Source organism: Equus przewalskii, chromosome 9 (genome assembly GCF_037783145.1).
Source record: "Equus przewalskii isolate Varuska chromosome 9, EquPr2, whole genome shotgun sequence".
Lineage (NCBI taxonomy): Eukaryota > Metazoa > Chordata > Mammalia > Perissodactyla > Equidae > Equus > Equus przewalskii.
The window spans coordinates 11861261-11887572 of NC_091839.1; the positions used below are offsets into that span (position 1 = coordinate 11861261).

General features: G+C 51.2%; 2 protein-coding genes across 5 annotated transcripts in view; both read left to right on the forward strand.

The window, feature by feature from the left end:
- Window positions 1-6751: 6751 nt before the first annotated feature.
- Window positions 6752-18996, forward strand: CYP2S1 (cytochrome P450 family 2 subfamily S member 1). 3 transcript variants are annotated; one of them, XM_070632782.1, is made up of 9 exons: window positions 6752-7277; window positions 8470-8635; window positions 10793-10942; window positions 11426-11586; window positions 11681-11860; window positions 13405-13546; window positions 14946-15133; window positions 17459-17600; window positions 17695-18996. In XM_070632782.1, the coding sequence occupies exons 1-9, from the start codon at window positions 7101-7103 to the stop codon at window positions 17874-17876; spliced, it is 1488 nt and encodes a 495-aa protein (XP_070488883.1). In that variant the 5' UTR covers window positions 6752-7100; the 3' UTR covers window positions 17877-18996. The 3 variants fall into 3 exon arrangements, with proteins under 3 accessions (XP_070488883.1, XP_070488884.1, XP_070488886.1); XM_070632783.1 differs by lacking the exon at window positions 6752-7277 and adding an exon at window positions 7553-7679; XM_070632785.1 differs by lacking the exons at window positions 6752-7277; window positions 8470-8635 and adding an exon at window positions 9247-9394.
- A 6224-nt stretch (window positions 18997-25220) lies between these two features.
- Window positions 25221-26312, forward strand: part of AXL (AXL receptor tyrosine kinase) — a 28437-nt gene continuing 27345 nt past the window's right edge. Inside the window, exon 1 of one of the 2 annotated variants that reach the window (XM_008537603.2) lies at window positions 25221-25934. In XM_008537603.2, the coding sequence (XP_008535825.1) occupies window positions 25871-25934 (64 nt within the window). In that variant the 5' untranslated portion in view covers window positions 25221-25870. The remainder of the gene's footprint in view (window positions 25935-26312) is intronic. The other variant, XM_008537604.2, reaches the window with a different exon arrangement.

Consider the following 26312-nt stretch of genomic DNA (forward strand, 5'->3'; position numbering starts at 1 on the left):
TCCCTCTCTAGTTCTCCTGAACGCCGCCAGACTGGGGTTTTCTCCCCACGTCGGAGACCTCCTCCTCTTCTCCCACTTGGCTCCTTTCCCCTCTCTTCTCCCAAGCCTACACCCCAGTGACCTGTGGGGCAGAGGGCGCCCCCTAGTGGAATCCGTGCGTGAGCGGCGGAGGAAGCAGGAGGGTGGGAGGGTGGATACGGCCGTTCTGGGGTCCCGGCAGAATAGGGAAAGGTGGGCGTCAGAATGGGAATCACTCTTATTTTTTCTTCACCGCCCAGAGCGACCACCCCCTTATAGGGAGGTTGGGGAATAGGGGTGGAACAAAACAGTTCCCCTAAGCTGAGGGAGGAGAGAGAGAGGGAAGAGAGGGAAGGAGAGTGAACAACCACCCAGAACCACAGATACTTACGAGCTGTGTGACCTTGAGCAGGTAACTTAACTTTCTTCTGCCCCCAATTCCTCATCTAAAGAGGAAGACAGGGATGATATATTAGAACCTCCCTCAAAGTATTAACGGGGGCTTGTATGATTCATACCTTTTGGAGAAGGAACCCAAAGGAGATTCCTTAACTCAGCCTGAGGTGGGGGCTGAGGGGTGGCGGCTCACTATTTACTGAGCCTGAAAAGCTGGGGATTCAGAGACGAACAAAAAACCCAGCCTTGCTCTCACGGCCTCCCCACAAGGTGATTATGGGCAAGCCACCATGTGGATAGCACAGTTATTTTTATTTTCCTTGGTTTTTTTTTTTTTCTTTTTGAGGAAGATTGGCCCGGAGCTAACATCCGTGCCCATCTTCCTCTACTTTATATGTGACATGCCTGCCACAGCATGGCTTGATAAACCAGTGCGTAGGGCTGCACCCGGGATCTGAACCTGCAAACCCGGGGCCACTGAAGCAGAACACGCAAACTTACCTGCTGCACCACCGCCACCCTGGATAGCAGAGTTATTGCATTTGTTGATTACTGCATCCCTGGGAGGGAGGTACAGTCACGAGCTCTATTTACAGATGGGGAAAACTGAGAGCTTGAATAATTTGGCCAAAGTCATACAAAAAGACATGGCAATGGCAGTGGCAATTGAATTCAGGTAACTCCTGTTCCCAAAAGTTTCTAAACCAGAGGCTCCAGCCTTTCAAAGCTCAAACTTGGGGCCCCACCTCCTCTGCATTTCACCTCCCTGAATTTTCTGTTCCTTTTGAACGAAGAACCATCAGGTTCGCTCCTTTGCTGCCCTGGGTCCCACCAGCCATTTCTTAAGATGCCGCCCTCCAGCCCCTTCCACTCCCTGCCTCCACCAACCAGCTGAGCCACATATTTCCAGCAACCAAGACAATTCTTGCCCGAGGAGAATTCCAAAGCCAGCTGCTGAAACTGGTACATTTCCATCCCACTTAATGTCTGTGTCTTCCCAGCCAGGTGCTGTGTGGGACACAGACACCCAGGGGAGAGAAAGACAGTCCCTGTTCCCGTGATCCTCCAGCTTTGGGCTTGGAGGCGCAACCAGCATCAGACAAATGATCACAGATGTGCAGTTTACAGACCCCCTGGCTGCGAGTGGAGGGTGGATAGGAAAGGGGAGCCTGGAGGCCTAGAAGCCAGGAGCTCTGGGAGGAGACTGGGCAGGGCCCAGGTGGGAGGGGACTGGGCTGGGCCAGAGGGGAGGGCAGGAGGGGGCAGAGTAAAGCCACATGATGCAAGCTGAAGGAACCAGACCCCCATGACTCAGGCAATTGAAATGAGGAAATTCTCAACCCACAGAAAGATGCAGTGTGCAGTGGTGTCTGTAAGAGGAAGAAACAAAACAACCTAGAGATGGGTCCCTAGGGGAGATGGATGGAGGCATTGTGTCAAAACCATTCCACGAAATGCTTCCCAGGAGTTAAATGAACCAGAGCTGCAAGCATAGACATGAATAAATCTCATAAACTGAAGAAAAAAGGTCAGTGGCAGAAAGATACGTGGATGTCATGTGCTGCCCTGTGTATAAAGTTTTTAAACCTGCAAAAGAATATTTTCCCAAATAAGTGTGTGGATGCACAAATATGCAACAAAAGAATAAAAAGGTGTCTCAGAATATTAACTGTACAAGAGTGGTTCCCTGGGGGAAGGAGGGAGGGAGGAACATGACATCTGCGAAGGGACCCCACAACCCAGTCAAGAAGGTTTTATTTCTCTAAATAAATGAACGGTAAAAGTGTTAAGATATAATAGATAGGTGTGCATACACGGCTAATCACAACAATTCCTCTAAACCTGTCCTGTCTCTGTATTTGAAATAACTAATTATTTTTACAACAGAAGAAAGCGGGGAGGTGGAACCAGATGATAATCAGATACAGAGATGGAGGGGAGGGAGCAAGAGCCATCACGGAGACGACCTGCAATTTCATCTTTCTCAGCCCATGGCCGCCTACCTGATGTAAAATTTGTGGGAGCAGTGCTTTATTTTTTTACCGCCACCCCCCTACAGGGTATGATACATAGAAGGTCTTAGGAAAAGAGAGGATGGGGTGAGACATGGGATAAAGCAGCGAGTAAGAGGAGGAAGAGGTTAGATGAGGGGTGGATGAGAGATGGGATGCAGGGATGGGACAAGGGGACAGCAGTAGAAGGCCCAAGCACATTGCTGCTTTGCTGTCTGTGTCAATTGCTGCTTGTCAATTGCCCAACATCACTCACGGCCAGGGATGCTCTTAGAATCTGAGGACGCCCCAACATAGGGTAGCGGAAGGAAGCAATACTCATCCTAAGCTTCCCCTTTGCCCAGTTCTGGGTGCTGGGTGGGGTGCCTCTGATGGACAGAAGGGAGAGAGACTAAGATAGGCAAGGCTGGGAGGAGAGAGGTGGGGGCGGGGGGCGGGGGGCGGTGTGGAGGCATGGGCCAGAGAGCAGATGAGCCATGGCTCATCCCCAGACAGCAAGTCAAGTTCTAGAAACATAAGGTTTGGGGGATCCCAAGCAAAATCAACCCCCAGCAATTTCCAGAACCCATCCACCACTCAGCCTGCTGGAATCTGGGGTTGGCAGCCTCCAGCGTGGTCTGAGAAAATCCATGGTAGGAAGCTAAATTTAAAGAGGGTTGGGTCCTGGCCCTGTGGCTGAGTGGTTAAGTTCACGCACTCTGCTGCAGGCAGCCCAGTGTTTCGTTGGTTGGAATCCTGGGCGCGGACATGGCACTGCTCATCAAACCACGCTGAGGCAGCGTCCCACATGCCACAACTAGAAGCACCCACAACGAAGAATATACAACTATGTACCGGGGGCCTTTGGGGAGAAAAAGGAAAAAAATAAATAAATAAAATCTTTAAAAAAAAATGCCCTAAGACAATTTTATAAAAAAACAAATAAATAAAATAAAGAGGGTCACTCTGGCCCCACCCAACCCAGATCAGAGGGTGTCTGATGGGAAGTAGCCAGTGAGGGGTGGAGGCGGTCAGCTGTCAGCTGCTGAACAAGATGTATGGGCATCTCCTGACCCAGGGTGAGGAGGGGCCAGGACCCACCAGAGATGACTCAGAAATCTCTGTTGGGAACCTCTTCATCCTTGGTCTTTAGACTTGAGAATTCCAAAACCTTGACTGCTCTTTAGATGAATTTGAGAGACTAGCAAATTGTATTCAAATCATTCATTCAACAAAATATTTATTGGGCACCTACTGTGTGCCAGACACTGGGGACACAGCAGTGAACCAAAGAGATAAGTCCCTGCCCTCACGGAGAGAACGATCTGGTGGAGGAAACCAGAATAAAAATGTAAATCAATATATAAGATGCCTTCAGGTAGTGATAAGAGGCTACAAAGAAAAATTTTTATGTGTTTAACAAACACCTTCAGAGCTCACTGTATGCCAGGCACTATTGCAAATGGCTTCAAAAATATTAACTCATTGAATATTTATTAAATACCTTATTTAATAAATGACAGGAAGGTCTGGGAAAGTCTCTTCTGGAGGGCACTGGGCTTTGAGCTGGGAACAGAGAATGAGCCAATCTCAATCTCCAGGCCACGCATTTCAGGCAGAGAGCTAGTGCAAAGGCCCTCCGGCTGGCTTGGTGTTCAAGAACCTGAAAGAAGGCCAACATGAGTGGAGCATCATGAGCAGAGAATAGGGTGGGCCAAGATGATGCCAAAATCAGCAGCCAGTGGACAGATCCCATAGGACCTTGTAGGCCAGCGTAAGGGGCTTGAATTTTATTACCAGGTTAGTGGGAAGTCTTGTCTTGGAATCTCTAGAATCTTGGGAACTTTTAAGTATTCTTATTTCTAGGATCTTGCAATTAGAGTCATCTTAAAACATAAGACTTTTAAGAGCCTTTGCAATCTTCTAATTTCTTTTTTCTTTTTTTTGAGGAAGATTAGCCCTGAGCTAACTACTGCCAATCCTGCTCTTTTTGCTGAGGAAGACTGGCCCTGAGCTAACATCCATGCCCATCTTCCTCTCCTTTATACGTGGGACACCTACCACAGCATGGCGTTTGCCAAGCGGTGCCATGTCCACACCCGGGATCCAAACCCTCAAACCCTGGGCTGCCGAGAAGCGGAACGTGCAAACTTAACCGCTGTGCCACTGGGCCCGCCCATGCAATCTTCTAATTTGTATTCTAGGCCAGAGCCCTGTCCCTCAAAACATGAGCAGAATGCTTCCTGCAGTCTCCTCTGGTCTCGATTCCAGCATCTGACATCCGAAGGGTGCACCCTGAAATAGGGGTTGGAGAGGCAGGGACGCTGGGCTACACTTTGCTACCATGAAGTAGGTGCCAACTCTTAGTTCCTCCTTTCTTTATTCGGGAGGGTTCCAGGAGATCCCAAATCCAACCTCTTACTTGTCTGCCCACTCAGCTCTTCTCCTGCGACAGCTAACAGCCATCTCAAACTTCTTGGGGACAAAAGAGAATTCCCCATTCCTCTCCCTCCTGCAAAACCTGCTCTGCCAGCTTCCCAACCCCAGTTGGTTCCCATACCTTCTCTTATCCCCCTCCTCACCTCTGTAAAAGGCACCGCCATCTTTCCATCTGCCCAGGACAAAAAGCCTAGCAGTAGGGGAAAAAATTTTGCCCTTCTGGATGATCAGATTCTGATGTGGTCCTCTGTCTTTGTAATAGTCTCTTTCCCTCTATTGCAATAGTCTTTTCGAATAAAATCCTTCCTTAGCTAAGACATCTGCTTTTATTTGACAGAATTAACCTGGATTCCTACCTTTGCCTTCAATCACAAATTGTCAGCACGTTCTCGCGCTCTACCTCCCAATACATCCCAAATGTATCCATTTCTTTCTCTCCCCACTGCCACCCACCCAGCCCTGCGTCCTCATTGCCTGGACCCTGCACTAAGTTCCCTGCTTTTTCTTCCTCTGCTCCCCATAATCTCTTCACCACAGGGAAGACAGAAAGGTCTCTTTAAACACAGAGAAGTCTAATCTCCAGAAGGGGGGTGATCAGCACAGTGTGGGGGCCAGGTGGGATTGAGAAGGGGCTTGAGAGAGGTTTCTGGGATGATGGTGACTCCCTGTGTGCTGATAGGAGTTTGGGTCACACAGATGTATGCATTTGTTGAAATTCATCTAAAATACACTTAAGATTTGTGCATTTCATTGTATGTCAATTTACCCTGGCGGCAGGAGGGGGGAGGATGAATGCCTGTATGCAAATATTGAACTCTACCAAATGCACTGCATGCTGAGGTGTTTAGGATTGAAGTATACTGGTGTCTGCAACTGTCTTTGAAACACATCCAAAAAAGTTAGATGAGTTGATGGGGCAAGAGGAATAGATATGTAACAAACTAAGGATAGTAAAATGTTACTGGTGGAATCTATGGTGGTGAATATACAGGTGTCTACTGTAGGTTTGAAAGTTTTCGGAAGAAAATGTTAAATGAAAAGGCAAAGCAAACCAAGCAACTGCCGTGCTGGAAACCCTTCGCACTAGAAATGAAATGCAAAGTTTTTTCCATGGCCCTGCAAGACTGGTCCCTGTTGACCTCGAAGACCCCATCTCCTACATTCAATCTTTGGCGCAACAAATATTTATTGAGCACCTACCATGTGCCAGGCACTGCTCTAGACGCCGGGGATACAGCTTTGAACCAAACAGCACGGACCTGACCTTCCAACCTTCTTCCTCAACAAGCTCATTCCCCTGGCAGGCCTTTGCACTACCTGAAATTATCTTAATTTATGATTTCGTTGGCATGTGGATATGAGCTTCAGGAGGGCAGCACCCTTCTCTGTTACTCATAGCTGCATCCCCAGGTCCAGAACAAAGTCTAGCTTATAGTTAGACCTGAAGAACAGCTACTAGTGAAAGAATATTAGCTAACATTTATTTAACACTTGTTCTATATGCACCTGTTCCTGTTTAAGTTGTGTCCACATTGTACCTATTTAATCCTGAAAACTATCCCCGTTTTAGAAACGAGTTAACAGAGAGGCATAGAGAAGCTAGACTGTGAACTCTGGCTTCAGACATGTTCCTAACCACTATACTATACTGCTAAGTGAATGAATGATTCAGTCAATCATTCAGACTGGCTTGAGTTCAAATCCCAGCTCTGCCGCTGGCTGGCTGGGTGGCCTAGGGCCAACTCATTTACCTCTCTGACCAGATTATTGCTCAAGGTCAAGACCTTTCTGCTAGTTCGCGGGGAAGATGTAAGATGCTGGAGGAACTTGGCTCAAAGACAACACACACGTACGCGCACGTGAACGCACACCACGATTACGATGAGGAGGGAGGCGGGGTAGTCACCGCCAGGCACAGGGTGTGGCCTCCCGAGGCGGCCAAAGTCTCTGGCTTCCAGGTTGCTCCTGTTTGCCCACGCCCTACCTGGAGCCCAAGGCGCTGTCTCCGCCCTCAGAACCTGGGTGACCTGGGAGACATCCGTTCGAGAGCGCGGCCTCGACACCAGGTGGCGGCGGTGGTCTGGCAGAAAGAAATCCGGCGGCGGGGAGCGAATGCTGCTTATAGGCAGGGGGAGGGGCTAGCTGCCCCGCCCCCTCCGCCAGATTTCCTTAAGGAGGGAGCCACCGGCTCCCGCCCCCAACCGGCCCAGCCGCGTGGAGCGTCTGGGAGCAAGGAGAGGGAGCCAACCTGCCGAGATGGAGGCGGGCGGCACCTGGACGCTGCTGCTGGTGCTGCTGCTGCTCCTGGTGCTGACGCTGGTGCTGCCCCGGACCTGGACGCGAGGCCACCTGCCCCCCGGGCCCGCGCCGCTGCCACTGCTGGGGAACCTCCTGCAGCTCCGGCCCGGGGCGCTGTACTTGGGGCTCTTGCGGGTGAGGCGCCAGGAGAACGCCGTGGCCGGGGGGCGGGGGTCCCCAGGGAGAGGAACCAGAGTGCCAGGGCAGAGAGGCCTTCTGTTATCCTAGAGGAGGCAGGCGCAGGGTTCCAGTGCAAAGGGACTACGGGTGTCCTCGGGTGGGGCAGGAGCAGGGAACCAGGGCTGAGAAGGAGAGGGGTGCCTCGGGAGAGAGGATGCAGGGGGGCAGGGCTAGGAGGGGCAGAGACCTCTGCCCACAGAATCCTGGAGAGGATGTGAGAGCAGGGAAGTGGGATCCAGTAGCAGATGTCCTGGGCAGAGGGGCCCACAGAATCCTGGGAAGGTGGTGGGAGCAGGGGACCAAAGCTGAGTAAGACCAGAGTCCTCAAACAGAAGGGGAGCTGCTGGTGTGATGGTGGTGAGCTTGTCCCAGGGGGAGAGGTAGCTGGGAGGTTGAGGGGAGCTATCCTGAGGAGGAAGCAGAGAAGAAAAAGGGAAGGGGCCCCTGGGGGGGAAGTGGAGGCAGAGGCTGGAGGGTTCCAGGAATCTGTCTGCAGAGAATCAAGCAGATGGAGCTCAGCCAGGAGAGAGCTGGAAGTTCAGAGAAGAGAAGGACAGCAAGAAAGAAGGCTGAGGCAGTCCCAACCTTTGCAGGGTGGGGGCAGTGGGAGAGGCCAGAGGTTCAGACTCCTTCAGAAGGAGTCTGGGGGACTTCCAGGACATGGTGGCGAGCGGGGCAGGGGTCGTAGGGACAGATGGGCAGGTGCTCAGCAGTATCTGCCCCAGAATTTGAGGGTTTAGCAGAGATTGAAAAGGGTGGCTAGTTTTGGGAGGAGGGATGGCTTGAGGAATTAAGAGAAACCAAAGCTGCAGCTGCCCGTTTTTGCTGCCATATGTCTGAGTTTGGGGAGGGGGGGGTGGGTTCTGGGTTGTCCCAAGGTTAGAAGTTAGAGATCTGCAGGAGATAAGAGGATGGGGACTAAAGAGTATGTTGGGGGAGGGGACTCCATGGGGATGGGGCCTGGGAGCCTGGCGCAGAAAGAGAACTGAGCCTCCCAAGGGGCTATTTCCGTTTGGCGTGGGGAGGGGGCTCTTCATAGAGGGAGCAGGTGGCTCATTCAGTGAGAGGGACCGTGATAGAGACACCTAGACTGGAAGAGCGGCAGCCTGCCCACAGCACCTGCCCCCTTCTCCCTCCCTTTCCCCAGCTGAGTAAGCAGTATGGACCAGTGTTCACCGTGTACCTGGGACCCTGGCGGCGCGTGGTGGTCCTGGTTGGGCACGAGGCTGTGCGGGAGGCCCTGGGAGATCAAGCCGAGGAGTTCAGTGGGCGGGGGATGTTGGCGACACTGGACCAGACCTTTGATGGCCATGGTGAGTCATGAGCAGAGCAGGAGGCAGGCGGCTCCTTCATTCAGAGCTTGCCACCACTTACTGGTGTATGACCTTCATTCATGGCTTAGTGTCTCTGGGTCCAAAGTGGGATGATAACAGTGCCTATTACATAGGGTTATACTGAGGCTTGAACGAGGACTGGGCCTTGCACAAGGCAAGCACTCATTAGTTACCAGGTTGTAGCAGTGTTATCACTGCTCCAGGCGGAGCCCTGAAGGCTGGGAGGAAGGGGGAGAGCTTTCAAAGCCCTGGAAATTGATGGGCAGACACAAAATCTAAAAACTGTCCTCTGTGCTGAGACTGAAAGCAGGAAGGCGGTGCTGGGCACTGCTGGGACCACAGCAGGGACTAAACAGCCTCAGTCCTGTTCCCCCAGAGCACGTAGGCTAGGAGGTGACAGACCTGTCACTGGACAGTGACAGTCCAGAGAGATCAGGCCTGGGATGGGGGAGGCACAGGCAGAAGGATCAGGACTAGGATAGGGGAAGCGCCGGAACTGCAGGAATGGGAGGAGGCACCTGACCCAGCCTGATTGGTGAGGGATGTCCAAGAAAACTTCCTGAACGACAGGATGTCTGAGCTGAGACTCAAAGGATGAGTGAGAATGGTGTTCCAGGCAGAGAGACCAGCAGGTACAAAAGCGTGGAGATGAAAGAAGCATTCATTCATTCGACTGACAGGTTTTCATTATGCCTGGCCCTGTACTGAGTTCTGGGGACATGGAGGTGACCAAGACAGGTATGGTGTCCTGTCTTACTGTGGGAGAGATGGGCTTGCAATAAGACAATAGAGGGAGAGAATGGAATTCTAAAATGAGAGCTACAGGGTTGAGAGCAGGACTCAGGGGGCCTGTGCTGGCCTGGGGGCTGGTGGGAGTGGAGAAAGAATGGGAGGAATCGAAAGGCTTCTCAGAGGAGGTGACATTTGAGCTGAGACCTGAAGGATGAGTGGAGTTGGTTCATCGAGGATGGAGAGGTTCATGATCCAGGCAGAGGGAACAGCAGAGACAAAGGCCCAGAGGGGGGCTCATGACACCTTTGAGGAAGTGAGAGAAGCTCAGTGCAATGGTACTGGGATGAGTAATAAAGCTGGAGAAGTCGGCGGAGCCTGGTCACGCAGGGCCTGAGTCATGCCAGTTTTGGGCTTTGGGTTTTCCTGAGAGCAGTAGATTTTAAGCAGGGAAAGAATATAGTCAGAATTAGAAGGATCCTCTGGTTACTGTGTGGTAGCCCATGGAGGGGACTGGGCTGGACCAGGGCTCAGGCTGTGGGGTGGTTGGGAGCGGAATCCAGGGCTCTAGCCAGGCGGCAGGAGATGATGGGCTGAGACAGGAAGGAGGAGAGATGCTGAGGCCAGGTTGGGACACAGTGGAGGGGTGGGTGGGCAGGGAACACCCAGGAGGGGGCATCCAGGGGAACACCATGGGCCTGCATTCTACAGGTAGAACATTGAGCTCAGAGCAGGGAAGGGTCTGTCCAGAGCAGGTCTCTTGGATAAAGGAGGAAAACAGTGCAGTTCTATCCTCCTTCCTACCTGTTCAGCCTCCAAACGACATGGGGCATGGGACCCAATGGTATTCGATAAGTGTTGGAATGGATGGATGGATGAATGGAACCCATAGTACTACATAAGTATAGGAATGGATGGATGGGACCTAATAGTATTCCATAAGTGTTGGAATGGATGGATGGATGGATGAGACCCAATATTACTCCCTAAATGTTGGGATGGATGGATAGAAGGATGGGATCCAGTAGTACTCCATAAATGTTGGGGTGGTTGGATGGATGGAAGGGAGGAGAAAGGTGAAAAAGATAAAAGGATGGGTGGGTGAAAAGAGGAATAACAAGATGGACAGTTAGAAGGAAGGAAGAAAGCTTCACTCACCCTGGTTAATCACAGAACAGGAGGAGCCTGGATAATCCCAGTTACCAATTTCGCAGGACAGTGTCACCCTCTGACCCAAGGTTAGGCGTTTATTGAGCACCTCCTGAGTCCTCATCCCTGGGCTAGGCTGGTATGGACTCAGGTCAGGGCCCAAAGTTTTCCCCTTAGGGCACCTCACTGGGAGGAAGGGGGTGACCCTGGGGAATGGGGAGAGGGTCTGGTCCCTCCTTGAGTCTACCTTCTGCACAGGGGTCTTCTTCTCCAGTGGGGAGCGGTGGAGGCAGCTGAGGAGATTCACCATGCTCACTCTGCGGGACCTGGGCATGGGGAAGCGAGAAGGCGAGGAGCTGATCCAGGCAGAGACCCAGTGTCTAGTGGAGGCGCTCCAGAAGACAGAAGGTCAGCAGGGCGGGTCAGCCCAGGATCCCCGGAGTCCTGCCTGAGTATGGGGAGGACCTTCCCACTGTGCCTGGGAGTCTCCCCTCCTGGCCCCAGGACTGAGCGGGAGTGGAAGTCTTGGACTCTGGGGCTGGGCTGGGGGCTCCATTCACCTCCACGTGTAGCTCCTCCTCCTCCTTATGTCTCTTTGTCCCTGGTATTTCACATCACTCTTTCTGTCTCTTTCTCCACTTCTGTTTTTCTCTCCTGTAAGTCTGTCTCTGTCTTTTGTCTTTCTCTGTCTGGCTCTCTATCTTTCCCAGTCTATCCCTCTCTGCCTGTCTTTCTTCCCCTATCTCTCTGTCTGTCTGTCTCTCTCTCTGCTTGTCTCTTTCTGGTCCTGTCTAGCTGCCACTCTATCTCTGTGGGTCCACTCCACCTCCAATTCAGCTTCCCTCTGCCTGTTTCCATCACAACCCTCCTCCCTGCCCCCTGCCCCCCTAGGACGGGCATTTGACCCCTCCCTGCTGCTGGCGCAGGCCACCTCCAACATTGTCTGCTCCCTCACCTTCGGCCTCCGTTTCCCCTACGAGGATAAGGAGTTCCAGGCCTTGGTCCAGGCGGCTGGCAGCACCCTGCTGGCAATCAGCTCCCCATGGGGCCAAGTAAGTAAGTGGGACGCTTCTCTGGCACCTTCCCCAAGGTTCCTGCCCACCTGTGGCCAGGCCCCCATGAGAACAGCTGCCCTTCTCCCCACAGACCTACGAGATGTTCTCCCGGCTCCTGCAGCCCCTGCCAGGCCCCCACAAACAGCTCCTCAGACACTTGAGCACCCTGGCTACCTTCGCTGCCCAGCAGGTGCAGCGGCACCGGGGGAACCTGGACTCCTCAGGCCCCGCAGTCGATGTTGTGGATGCCTTCCTGCTGAAGATGAAACAGGTGGGGCAAGGGTATGGTTGGAGGGGAGGAGGGAATCCTGAACAGAGCTGATGGCCTGGCCGGCCCCTACCCTGGTGTAGCTGGGCATCTCTGTCAGGGCGCTCTCTCTCTCTCTCTCCCCCCCGCTCCATGTCTTTCTGTGGATATGTCTCTAGGTGTATGTGCATAGCGTATTCTCTCTGTCTCTCCCCACCCACCTCCTCGTGTGTGTCTGCGTCTCTTGCATCTCTCTTCTCTCCTCCCTCCAACCTTGGCCCCTTGTTCAGGCTCCATGCTCAGTGACCTGCCACCAGCAATCCCCACCATCACTTCACCCCACCCCTTGCATCCCCCACCCACACAGGACATTTCCTGCAAATTACAATCATTTACTCGTGAAATCTTGCAATAGCAAATTATACTAATAAATTCTACTTGACTAACATTTATATTAACGTGATTAATTTAATTAACCTAATTAACGTGAGAACAGTTTATTATTCTATGAGAAAATTAGAGTTAAGGTGACTCCTGTGGAAATAGCTAGTTTTGAATTGTACAAACTTTGGAAATTATGGGAGAAATTCAGGGCCCCGTTCTTTGAATAAATGCAGTCACCCTGTTCATGGAGAGAGAGATATTTTTTCTTAACCTTGTAGCCTCATTTCTTTTTCATTTTTTAAAATTAAAAGTTTTAATTGTAGTAAAATACAGCATAAAATTTAGCATCTTAACCATTTTTAAGTGTACAGTTCAGTAGGTGTTAATTATATTCACGTTGTTGGGCAACCAGTCTCTAGAACTCTTTTCAACTTGCAAAGCTGAAATTCTATACCCATTGAACCAACAACCCCCCATCCTCCGTCCCTGGTAATCACCATTCTACTTTCTGTCTCTATAAATTTGACTACGCTAGGTACCTCCTATAAGTGGAATCATACGCTATTTGTCTTTTTATGACTGACTTATTTTACTTAGCATAATGTCCTCAAGGTTCATTCATGTTGTAGCATGCAACAGGGTTTCCTCCCATTTTAAGGCTGAATAACATTCTGTTGTCTGTATATACCATAGTTTACTTATCCATTTATCCATCACTGGACCCTGGGTTTGCTTCCACCTTTTTGCTATTGTGAATAATGCTGCTATGAATGTGGATGTCCAAATATCTCTTTGAGACCCTTCCATTCTTCTGGGTTTATGCCCAGAGGTGGAATTGCTGGATTATGTGGTAATTCTATTTTAATTTTTTGAGGAATCGCCATACCATTTTCCATAGCAGCTGTACCATTTTACATTCCCACCAACGGTGACAAGGGTTCCAATTTCTCCACATCCTCACCACTTGCTATTTTGTGGGGTTTTTTAATAGTGACCATTCTCTTTCATTTTTAAAAACATTTCAACCAGAGAGAATTAATATCCAGCGCGCACTTCCCAACTTCCCCAAACATTTATTTAAACTCACTGACAGACTTGCTGTGCTGCACCCCAAGCCCGGCTGTGCTGGGCCTCTGCTCCCCGCAGCCTGTGTTCTCTGAGCCCCTCCACCTGGTTTCTCGCAGGAGGAACAGGACCCGAACACGGAATTCACTGACGAGAACATGCTGATGACGGTCACTTATCTGCTGTTCGCCGGGACGATGACAGTGAGCACAACAGTCCGCTACACCCTCCTGCTCCTGCTGAAATACCCTGAGGTCCAAGGTAGGAGCCTTTTCCACCAACCAGGCTCTGGGAACAGAAGTGAGGGCTTCAGAGGGAAGGATGTTCAGGAGAGTGGACAGCGTGAGCCAGAGCCTGGAGGCAAAAATGAGCCCAGCATTTGAGGTGTCTGAGGAATGAGAAGAAGTTGGAAGGACTGCCAGTTGCAGCATGACACGTAGTGAGAAAGGAGGCAGGTGATGTCTCAGGGCCTTGTTCCCTTAGGGGTACACTGTGCACCTGATCCCGAGTAATGAGGAGCCATGGAGGGGTATTGAACAGGGGAGAGCAGGGTCAAATTAGCATCTTAGAAAAATCCTTTGGGCTGCCATGAAGAGGTAGATTATAAGGTGTGAGAGAGGATGCCAGGAGCCCATAGAAGAGGACAGGGAAGGGACCTGGGTGGGAGAAGACAGGGCCGGGCCGGGCTGTGGAGAGGGAAGAGAGGGTCAAGTAGGCAGGTGGTAGAGAATGACGGGGGAGGAAGGCATCCAGGGATAGGCCAGGGGACTGGGGGCCACTCTGAGATGGGGACAGAAGAGATGAGAAGTTATTTCAGGGGAGATGCTGAGGTCAGTTGGGGACAATTTGAGTGTGAGGGGCCTGGAGCCACCTGTGGGGAGGCCTCCAGGAGGCCACGAGACACCGGGGTCAGGACTGGAGCTGAAAGATGAACTGGAGTCGTGAGAGCACAGGCAGGAACAGGCGGCAATGGTGAGGGAGGGTGGGGTGAGAGGCAGGGCTGGGAGTGAGCCCTGAGGAGCTCCAGCATTTCCGGGTCAGGCAGCTGCCGTAAATGCTGTGGGCCAGTGAGGAGGGCTGACTGGGAGGATGGGACCTGGGGTCTGGTGGCCTCGGTGGAATGGAGACAGCTGTGTCTTCAGCTCTCTGGGCCTCAGTTTCCTCATCTGGGAAATGGAGATAGATAATGGTCCCTACCTCACAGGATTGCTGTGGGAATTAAGAGAGATATAGGGGCCAGCCCGGTGGTGCAGTGGTTAAGTTCCCACATTCTGCTTCAGCGGCCCAGGGTTCACTGGTTTGGATCCCGGGTGTGGACATGGCACCTCTTGGCAAGCCATGCTGTGGCAGGCATCCCACGTATAAAGTAGAGGACATGGATGTTAGCTGAGGGCCAGTCTTCCTCAGCAAAAAAGAGGAGGATTGGTGGCAGATGTTAGCTCAGAGCTAATCTTCCTCAAAAAAAAAAAAAAAAAAAACAGATGTAATGCCCAGCACACAGGATGTGTGGGACCTGGGCTTAGTGAGGTCTGGGGGACTCCCTCCCAGCCTGCCAGCCTCACCTCTAATCACAGCAGGTCAAGAACATGGGGCTTCCAAAGGGAGGATCACAGGGCCCCACCCCACCGCTGACCTCCAGCCCTCCTCTTCCTGGGTGCAGAACGCGTGCGGGAGGAGCTGACACGGGAGCTGGGAGACGGCCGGGCGCCAGGTCTGGGAGACCGAGCCCGCCTCCCATACACGGACGCGGTTCTGCATGAGGCACAGCGGCTGCTGGCACTGGTGCCCATGGGAATGCCCCGAGCCCTCACAAGGACCACCTGCTTCCGAGGGTACACCCTGCCCCAGGTAAGTGTGCAAGTCAGCCACGCCCACGCAGTTGTCTCTGCCTCAGGCCTCAGTCCGGTGCTCCCTGTGTATTCCTCTGACCTTCTCTGGATCTTGGTCTCTGTCTCTTCCTCTCTCTTCTCTTGCTGACATCTCCCTCTCTTTTGTTCTCACATCTTCTTTCTCCCTCTCATCTCCCTCTCTTTTGTTCTCACATCTTCTTTCTCTCTCTCATCTCCCTCTCTTTTGTTCTCACATCTTCTTTCTCTCTCTCATCTCCCTCTCTTTTGTTCTCACATCTTCTTTCTCTCTCTCATCTCCCTCTCTTGCTCTCTCTGTGTCCCTCTCTCTCTTTCTTTCTGTATATAGTTCTCTTGCCCTCTGGCTCTGTCTCTGGGCCTCAGTTTCTCCATCTGTCCAATGGATATCCAAATTCTACCTCCTCCCAAGGTGCTTGGGACAATTAGATGAGGTGACAAGCAGGGTAGCAATTTGAAAAGTGAGGTCTGACAGAGGCCCTCCCCCTCAGCCCCTGCTGCAAACACATCCAGTCTCTCCCTCTCCCTCCCCCTCCCTTCTCTCCCTCAGTTCCTGCCCCTTCATACAAGAGCAACTCACAGCCAGCACCACCAGGGGGCGATGTCTCCCGGGAAACAGGAGCCACCTGACCACAAGCAGCTCCCTCCTTGAGCTTCACTGTAGAATCAAACCCATGGCAGTTAGGGGCCGGCCTGTGGCCGGGTGATTGAGTTCTTGTGCTCCGCTTTGGCCGCCCAGGGTTTCGCCTTTTCGGATCCTGGGCGCGGACATGGCACCCCTCATCAAGCCATGCTGAGGCAGCGTCCCACATGCCACAACTAAAAGGACCCACAACTAAAAATATACAACTATGTACCAGGGGGCTTTGGGGAGAAGAAGGAAAAATAAAATCTTTAAAAAACCCATAGCAGTTAGAATCCAGCCCTGCTGTTTTCTAGCTGGGACTTTGGGCAATTCACTCCCCTTCTAAACTGGGAACAATAATAGTATCAACTCAAGATTGCAAGGAATCTATGAGATAATGCTTGTAAAACACCAACCCAGGTCCTGGTGCAGGGGTTGGGGGTCCTACGTACACGGCAGCAGCAACTATTGCTAATGCCGTGACTGCTGCAACTCAGACAATTACTGATAATGACAATAACAGGCATCCGTGACAGGACCTGCTCTGGGTGAGGTAGTAGTCTAAATGCTTTATGTGGATATTGCCCTATTTAATCTTCAGAGCGACCTTCGCTGTTGTCATGCCCATTTTACAGATGAGGAAACTGAGGCCTGGAAAGGTTAGAAGACTTGCCAAAATCACCCAGCCTGCAAGTGGTAAAGGCAGGATTTGCACCCAGACCCTGCACTGTAACCACTGCTGCCTGCCTTTCTCTTATTCTAACAGCAGTAACACGACCCTGTCTTTTCCTGGAGCCCCGTCACCTTCCCAGCGCAGACCCCCGACAGCCAGAGTCCCTAACAAAGTCAGTCCCTCTCCGTCTCCTCACGCTCCCCACCTTCCTTCCCCCTGCACCACAGTCCTGGGAACAGGGTAACTCTGATCTCAGCTGAAGGGGCTGCCACTTCCCCTGAACGTGATCGGGGGAGCCTCCATAGACAGCCCTCTCCCGCTCACCCTTGCCTTCACCCCCCTCCAAAGACCAGAGTGGCAAAAAGCTAGACTCTGAGCCAGGGACTTAGGGCAGCCACAGCTGAATCACAACATACTCCCAAAGTTTAAAAGCAAAGCATAAAAATAACAAGCTCTGGGGCCAGCCCAGTGGCCTAGTGGTTAAGTTCCCGCGCTCTGCTTCGGCAACCCAGGATTCACGGGATCCCAGGCACAGACCTACATACCACTCATCAAGCCATGCTGTGGCGGCATCCCACGTATAAAATAGAGGAAGATTGGCACAGATGTTAGGTCAGGGCCAATCTTCCTCACCAAAAAAAAAAAAAAAAAAAAAAAAGAACAAGCTCTGCTGTGTCCAAATGTTACCTCAGGCAACTTATTTAAGTTCTCTGGGTCTCAATTTTCCCATCTTTAAAATGGGGATCATATCAGTAACTGCTTCCCAGGCTTGTTAAAAAGATTTGGTGAGTTCATGTGTGCATGTGTGGTACATGTACCTATTACATATGGGATAATATATATAAGATGCTTAATAAAGTGCCTGACCTGTAATATGCTTAATCCATGTTGATGCCACTATGTTTTGTGAACTGGTGTCACTGACACCCCAGACTCTTGTGCTCTGCTCTCGGGAACCGAAGGCCTGGGTGGTGAGGGATATTTGTAGTTTTATTATGATTTCTCTTCAGGGCACTGAGGTCTTCCCCCTCCTTGGCTCTGTCCTCCATGACCCTGAGATCTTCAAGCAGCCAGAGGAGTTCAACCCAGGCCGGTTCCTAGATGCGGACGGAAGGTTCAAGAAGCAAGAGGCCTTCCTGCCCTACTCCTTAGGTATTTGCTGGGCCTGTCCCCTCCCACCCTCCAGTCCTCCCCGGGCCTGGGTGTGAGGCGGGCTGACCCGGCTCCATCTGCCTCTTCCTTCCAGGTAAGCGTGTCTGCCTTGGGGAGGGCCTGGCACGAGCAGAGATCTTCCTCCTGGCCACCGCCATCCTGCAGGCCTTCTCCCTGGAGAGCGCAAGCCCGCTGGGTGCCCTGAACCTTCAGCCAGCTATCAGTGGTGTTTTCAACATTCCCCCGGCCTTCCAGCTGCGAGTCCGGCCCCACTGACCTCCACCCCACTCCACTATGTGGACCAGATGAAGGAGGGACCCTTGACAGGTGGTGGCCTCTGCGGTGGGCATGGACATGGCTGTTTCTCGAGAGCCACAAGTCTACACCGCAAGCAGCCAAATGCACCCACCGATAGCTGTTTTCTAGAGTCGGTCACGCAGATATTCAGCCTACACTGTCCACAGGACCACAGGCATCCGCCCACGCAGCTGTTGAGACAATCACACACCCATACACAGCCATGAGGGCCATGAGGCAACTTGGCCACACAAGCTTCTTACGGGCATAAATTTAGTCTGTCTGGAATCACAACCACATGTCCAGATAACCCAACTCACACACGACTCGCTCCCCTGGACTCGCAACCCACACATGGAGTTCGGCTGCCACCTTCATAAGCTACCGAAACAGCCTCCTGTTCACAGCCCACATGCCCTCTTCACTCCTCAGACTTACCAGTGCCACCATCTTTGGGAGCCTGGTGCAGAGAAGCACATGCCCCCTCCTGGGTCACGTCACCACGCAGACCATCCCTGTCCTCAGCCCCAGCATGCCCTCTGTCCTGTGACCGCGCCACTATCCAGGCACATGACCATCACCATCCACATGCCCCCAACCACTGAACCACACAGCCAGCCCACACATGACACTGTCCAGGCTCCCGACTATCTTCCTACGGAGACACACCACTCCCGTGGAGGCGCGGCCCCAGCCTCCTCTGCACCTTCCGCTCTCAAGGACCATCCTTTCCAAGCACCCTGATCCCCAAATTCTCCCAAATAGGAGCACACCCCCAGTGTGCACAAGCCTGGGAGCCTAGTAAACTTAGACACAGGAGGACCCTCAGAACAGAGGTGCACCCTCCCACTCCTGCTTATGTAACCATGTCGGAAGCCTCCTCTGCTCCCCGCCAACACACACACTGACCCACCGCCCCTACTCTGCGTCAGAGTCCCGATTCGACCCGGTAAAAGGGGCTAGACGACCAAGGTGGGGGCCAGCTTCCAACTTCCCGTGTCAGGGAAGAGGCCAGGTCTGACGTGCCTGTGGCTTGAAGGTCCCTGTTTTGCAATAAAAGTTCGTTTCTGGCCCCTGATCTGGCCCGTGGCAGGGCCTAGCATGTGTGTGACATGTCCATCATTGTGAATAAGGGGTGGAGTTGGGGGGGTCCACCCCTCCCTCGAGGCTGGGCGGGAGCTAAAAAACATGGCCCCCGCCCACCCTGGCTGTTGACATCAGCGCCAGATGTGGAGGAGAGGCGGGGGGCCTGTCCTGGGCCTCACTTCCGGCGAGGCTAACGTGTGGAGGGCGGGCAGGGAGAAGGGACACTGGCAGCACTGCAGGGCTGGGGGCGCCCCAGCCAGCGAAAGCCCAAAGGGAGCAATCCGTGCCCTGGGAACTCTCCCAATCTGAAAGCAGACCCTGAAACGGACCCTCTCCCTACTCCAGCCTCTAGGAAACCAGAGTCATCTTTTTATTTGTTAACTATCTAATAAGGAAGTTTTCAAACACAAAAGTCGAGAGAAGAGTGCAGTGAACTTCCTGCCCATCCCCGGCGTCCTATAACCATCAACTTTCTATTTTTATTTCGTCTATCACTCTCTTACGGTTATTTTAAGGCAAATCCCAGAAAATGACTGAATGCACGTTTCTGACAGTAAAGGACATTTCCCCCCAACATTTTAATATGACAGTTTTCAAAAATGCAGCAAAATTGAGGGAACTGTACAGGCCACTGTCGGCCACACTGCTTTAGCACATTTCTAAGCATCTGTCCATCCAGCTCATTTTTTTCGGCGTATCATAGAAAATTATAGACATCAGTTCATTTTCTCCCGAATGCTTCAGCAATGCATATCTCATTAACTAAAGTTTCCTCTTTTTGTTTTATTTTCCGTGATGCTATTTTGTTTTTTTAGCTTAAGTTTTGTAAAGATAGCACAAAACAGTGATATCATAGAGAATTGAAAGATGAGATTGGGATCAGATCCTAACTGCCACTTTCCAGCTGATCACACCCTGACTGAGGATTTAGCATCTGAAAGAGTTACTAAATTTAAAGGAGGAAATGTGAAAAATTCTGCAACCTAATAGGAATGAAATACATGCTAAGTTCTTGGATTTACTATTATTACTATTTTTAATATGTCAGTGTGATGGGAAAAGGAATGAATGAGGCTCAAGGTTTTCTTTTAAGTGAAGGCAATGACTTGCTTTCCTTTGCACTCAAAATTCACATCCAGGGAAATTTAGAATCAGAAATACCAGCAAACTCATTTTTTTAAGAAGGGATGGACCTTGCACTGCATCAGTATGAAAGTTGACGGGAGTTATGATTTCAGTAGCAAGTAAAAGAAAATATAAACTCAAAGTGGCTTAAACAATAAAGAACTATTGGACTCCCGAATAAAAGTATTTAGAATTAGTATGGTCTTCAGTTTTTTGTGTGGGTGGTAAGATGTACATCACATAATATTTATCATTTTAACCATTGGTAAGTTTACAATTCAGTGGCTTTAAATACATTCACAATGTTGTGTAACCATCACCACTTATTGTTGTTAGTGCCATCGACTCCTAGTGGCCCTGTGTGCAGCAGAGCAGAACCCTGCCCGTTCTTTTTGCACCATCCTCTCACCTCCCAGCATTACATCAGACAATGCTCTGCTGCTCTTCACAGGGTTTTCGTGGCCAATTTTTTTCAGAAGTGAATGGCCAGGTCCTTCTTTCTAGTCTAGTCTAGAAGCTCCACTGAAACCTGCCCACCATGGCTGACCCTGCTGGTATTTGAAACACCAGTGACATAGCTTTCAGCATCACGGCAACACACAGCCGCCACAGTATGACACCCGACAGACAGACAGGTGTTGTGGTTCCCCAACTGGGAAATGAACCCTGGACACAGCCATGAGAGTGCTGAATCTTAACCACTAGACCACCAGGGCCAGCTAACCATCACCACTGTACCCAAAACTTTCCATATCCCCAACAAAGACTTTACTTATTAAACAATAATTCCTCCGTTTAAAATTTACTTTTCAAAAGTCACAACCACAATACCCATTTTCACACCTATCACTGTTAGGAATTCTGCAGTACCAGTGTTCATGTGTCCCTGATGGTCACGTAAATATTTTATAGTTGGATTTGTTCAAATCCAGATCCAAAGTCTTACCACACAGTGCCTTTATTTGAACCATCATAGGTCTTTTAAATCTGAAACTATTCCCCAACTTTTGTATGACACATTTCTTGAAGAAACTGGGCATTCACCCTGTACAATTTCTCATACCCAGATTTGACTGACCACATCTTTTGTGTGTGTGTGTGTGAGGAAGATTGGCCCTGAGCTAACATCTGTTGCCGATCTTCCTCTTTTTTGCTTGAGGAAGATTGGCCCTGAGCTAGCATCCGTGCCAGACTTCCTCTACTTTGTAGATGAGATGCCACCACAGCATGGCTTGATAAGCAGTGTGTAGTCCGCGCCCAGGATCCAAACTTGCAAACCCCAGGCCACGGAAGCAGAGCACACAAACTTAACCACTACACCCCCAGGCCAGCCCCATTGGCTGACCACATCTTTGTGGTGTCACTCAAGATGTCCTTCATTCCCAGGATTCCCTGTAAACTGGGAATTCAATCAGATTTGGGTTCGTTCTGGCAAGAGCTCCTCACTGGAGGTGCTGGGCCCCTTCCTGGAGCATCACATCGTAATAATCGGTGGTCCCATGCAGTGCATCCAGGTCCTGATCCCTCCATTAGAAAGTTTCCCGTCAACGTTTCACTCACTGTTCTTAGCAGAGGGACCGTTTAAAACCAAATCAGGTCTCTCCCCTGCTCAAAGTTACCCAGTGGGGAAGGCTTGTGAACTGTTGGTGAGAACGTAAATTGGTATAGCCATTATGGAAAACAGAATGGAGGTTCTTCAAACAATTAAATATAGAATTACCGTATGGCCCAGCAATGCCACTTCTGGGTGTATATTCAAAGGAAATAAAATCAGGATCTCAAAGAGACATCTGCACCCCATGTTCATGGCAGCATTATTCACACTAGCTAAGACGCAGAAACAAGCTAAGTATCTGCCAGCTGGTAAGTGAACAAAGAAAATATAAGATGTGTATGTGTATATATATAATATACATATAATATATATTGACATGACACACAGTCACGCCAATATATATTATATATATATAATGGAATATTATTCAGCCATAAAAAAGGAAGGAAGTCCTGCCATTTGTGACAGCATGGATGGACCTTGAGGGCATTAGGTTAAGTGAAACAAGTCAGACAGAGACAGACAAATACCATATGATCTCACTTATGTATAGAATCTAGAAAAGCCAAACTCTTAGAAACAGAGACAGATGTAATGTACACCACAGTGACTATAGTTAATACTGTATTGTATATTTGAAAGTTGCTAAGAGAGTAGATCTTAAAAGTTCTCATCATTACAAAAAAAAAATTTGTAACTATGTGTAGTGACAGGTGTTAACTAGACTTATTGTGGTGATCATTTCACAATATATACAAATATTGAATCATGTTGTACACCTGAAACTAATGTTCTATGTCAATTATAGCTCAATAAAAATTAATTAATGCATTTCATGAAAAAGAAACAGAGCAGAATGGTGGTCACCACGACTGGAGGGTTGGGGAAATGGGTGCAAACGTTCAATTATAAGATAAATAAGTTCTAGGGATCTAATGTACAGTATGATGCCTATAGTTAACAACACTGTATTGTGCACTTGAAATTTATTGAGAGTAGATCTTAAACATTCTCACCACACACACACACAAAAATGGCAACTATATGAGGTGATGGATGTGTTAACTTTACTGTGGTAATCATTTCACAATAAATACGTGTATTAAATCATCATATTGTACACCTTAAATTTATATAATTTTATTTGTCAATTATATCTCAGTAAATGTAGTGGGAAAATAGCCCCCAGGGGGTTCTGTCACAGAATAAAAACCAAAGTCCTCCTCACCAGGCTAAGGCGCTCTCTGATCTCATCTCTTCCCATATCCCATCCATGCCAGCCACACAGTCTTCTCCTTGAAGTTTTTCACATGCCTGCCTCCATGCCTTTGCATTGGCTGTTCCCTCTGCTGGAATGCCCTTCCTTACTTGACTTACTTGCTAATTTACTCCAGATCTTGATCATAACCTCGGAGAGGCCTTCCCGGACCACCCTCTCTAAAATAGCACTCCCATTGCTGGCTATCCCCTCCTCTGCTTTATTTTCCTTCACTGCCCATCTTGCATCCTGATAAATATTTATCTCACTGTTGCCTCTCTTCTCCTTCCAATTTGAGTTCCACGAGGGCAGAGATTTGTCCTCCTCACTGTGGGGTCCCCAACACCTGGCACGGGGAATGTGTCTACCCATCTGCCCTTCTCATTTTTAAAATGCATTTGAAAGAAAATTGCAGGCTCACAGCAGGTGCTCAGTGAATAGCTCTTGAGTGAATGAACACAGATTCAGGTTGGCTGTGCACACAGCTGGGCCCACTGAGCCCTGGGCATGTAGGGCCCCCAATGTGTTCGCACAAGTGGGCAGACCTTTGCACATCCACATTTGCACCCCCCAAAAATGCCAGAGTTATTGATTGTCCCCTTTGTGGTAGGCCTTTTACAGGGTGGTGGTGGATATACCCAGTCCCCGCCTCCCAGAGCTCACAGAGCAGAGGAGGAGACAAGCAGGAGACACACAGTCATGCCTATGAATGTATCTTGACAACCCATGCAGAACGCTGCCAAAGAAAAGGACAGAGTATTGGGAGTGAACGACATGGGGACCTAGATTAGACTGGGCAGGGCCAGGCAGTGACGCAATGGAGAGGGAACATTGAGATGGGGTAAGGGGTGTGTAGGAGTTGAGGACAAAGGGCTGCAGGAGGTGCCCCACAGCCGTGAGCAAGGAAAAGAAGTCTGGGGATGGGGAGGAAAGGTTCAAGGGGACATGGGGGGGTCCTTGGAGGGCTAAGTAAGCAGCTTGGGGTTTTATCTTGGGAGGTTTGGAGCAGAGGAGGGAAGGAGTTTGATCTAGGATTGAGAAACATTCCTCTGGTTGTTGACAGGTTAGAGGGAGGGAGAGTGGAGACAGGGAGCCAATGGGGAGGCCAGATCAGGGGTCCAGGCGGGAGAGGACAGGGCTGGACAAGGGTGAGGTCATGGGGAGGGAAGCAGGCCCACGTGGGAGAGAGGTTTGTCATGCTGAATCCTCCACAAGACTTGGTAACTTACTGCAGGGTAGGGGGTGTCCAGGAGGACCCTGAGGGCTAGCTTTGGGCAGGAGGATGGATGCTGAGGCTGTCACTGAAATGGGACACAAATAAGACAGCTCAGAAAGGCTGATGGTGAGGGGCCTTGAGTGCCAGGCTGAGGAGTTGGGAGCTCACTCCCAGGGCAGCAGGGAGCCAAGGGCCAAGGTTAAACAGGGGAAGGATAGGGTCAGATCTGAGTTTCAGAAACATCCCTCTGTTGCCGAATGAAAGAAGGCTTGGAGGGAGCAAGAGTGGAGGCAGGGAGGCCAGGGAGGAGGCCAGGGCAGGGGGCAGCAGGAAAGGATGAGGCCGGACTACACCGGGTTGGTGGGGAGAAGGCGCAGGTGGGAGAGACATCAGGAGCTTGAATGGATAGGACTTTGTGGTGAGCTCTAGGAATACCACTACACAAGCAGAATGGCCAAGAGCAGAGGAGCGGATGCCCACTCCCTCCTGCACAGACACTCAGGCATGCAGAGACCCCCATGTGCAAAACACAGGGGCACAGAAATGGACAAGCAGCACAACCACCTCAGAGACACTGGACCTGCAAGGACCAGGACACACAATCCCACCAGAGGGAGACAGCAGCGTGAGAGCAGAGGGAGACAAACAGATGAGATGCAAAAAATCAAGCGCACCTTGTCAGCTGTTGTCACCACGTGCGAAAAACTGCACATGTACAGACCTAGGACATCTTCCCTCTAGCCTGCTAAGTGGGCTCTATTCTTATTCCCATCTTACAGATGGACAAACCGAGGCTCAGGGAGGCCAGTCACTTGCAAGTCACACAGTTAGTGGTAGAGCTGGGATTCCAACCCAGGTCTGTGGGCACCCCCGTGGGTCCCTGTACACTAGTGCCCGGTTTCTGTGCCCATGTGGGTCTTTTTTGTATGAGGATTTATGTCTCCTCAAGTGTACCTGGGGGCTGCCCACCCAGCAGTGTCCTCTGGTTTCTGGTTTCTGAAGTTTCTCTAGGAATGGAGTTCCTGACCCAGCTTGTCTGAGTGTATCCGTGGGCCAGCAGCGTGCCCTTGCATGTCTCCTTCTGTCCCAGCCTATGTGTATCGATGACATCTGAGTGTGTGTGTGTGTGTGTGTGTGTCCTTGTCTGAGGAGCTGTGAGTGTGAGGGGGAGTGCCTGGCTGGGGCTGGGCTGGGGGTGGAGGCAGGGGAGGGGGGCGTCGCACGGACTGAGAGGGGAGTGGAGTTCTGGAGGAATGTTTACCAGACACGAGAGAGCCCAGAGGGACAGCGCCCAGAGCCCGGATAGCGAGACGCACAGCCTCCCGCCTCACTGGCCCAGGATTGGGGGTGCAGCCGCCAGGGGCCCCTTCCCCCTCCTCAGCCTCCCTCCAGGGCCCCTTTAAGACCGGGCTGGTCCTCTCCTCTCCGAGTTAACCCCTCACAATCCAGGTGGCCCCCTAGGCTCTGACTCGGTGGGCGGAGGCAGGGAGGGAGCCAAGGGCGGAGAAAGGGTTGCCCGAAGTCTGGGAGGGAGAGAAGGAGGCAGGGGAGCAGAGAAGGCGGCCGCTGAGCAGAGCTGGCGAGGGGCCCCGCCGTGCCAGGCGGGCAGTGCCAAATCCAGGGAGCCCGGAGCTGGGGGGAGGGCCGGGGACAGCCCGGCCCTGCCCCCTCCCCCGCAGGGTGCTCAGCAACTTCTGAGGAAAGTTTGGCATCGATTGCGCGGTGCCCCGAGGATGGGCAGGGTCCCGCTGGCCTGGTGCTTGGTGCTGTGTTGCTGGGGGTGCGTGACCCCCAAGGGTGAGTGATGGGGTCCCTGTGGGGCAGAACCGCCCATGGAGGGGCTGGGGTCCGGGGAAAGGAAAGGGGATGGATGGCAGGTGCTGGGGGGTGAGTCCCCGGGCTGGTCTTGGAATTTCCTTGGGACAACAGAGAGGCAAACAGAGAGACACAGAGACAAACCAGAGAGGCCAGGGGAAAGAAAGGGACTCAGAGAGGAACACAAGGACAAGAAACAGAAACTGGAAGAGTCGGAGATGGCAGGAGATGGACACAGAGAGAGACAGACAGGAGAAGCTGAGGACCCTGGGGAGAGGGGCTGAGTTGGGGGCTGCCCGCAAAGGAATCTTCCAGAAAGAATTAAGGCAGAGGGATGAGGAGGGCTCAGGAGCCCTAGGG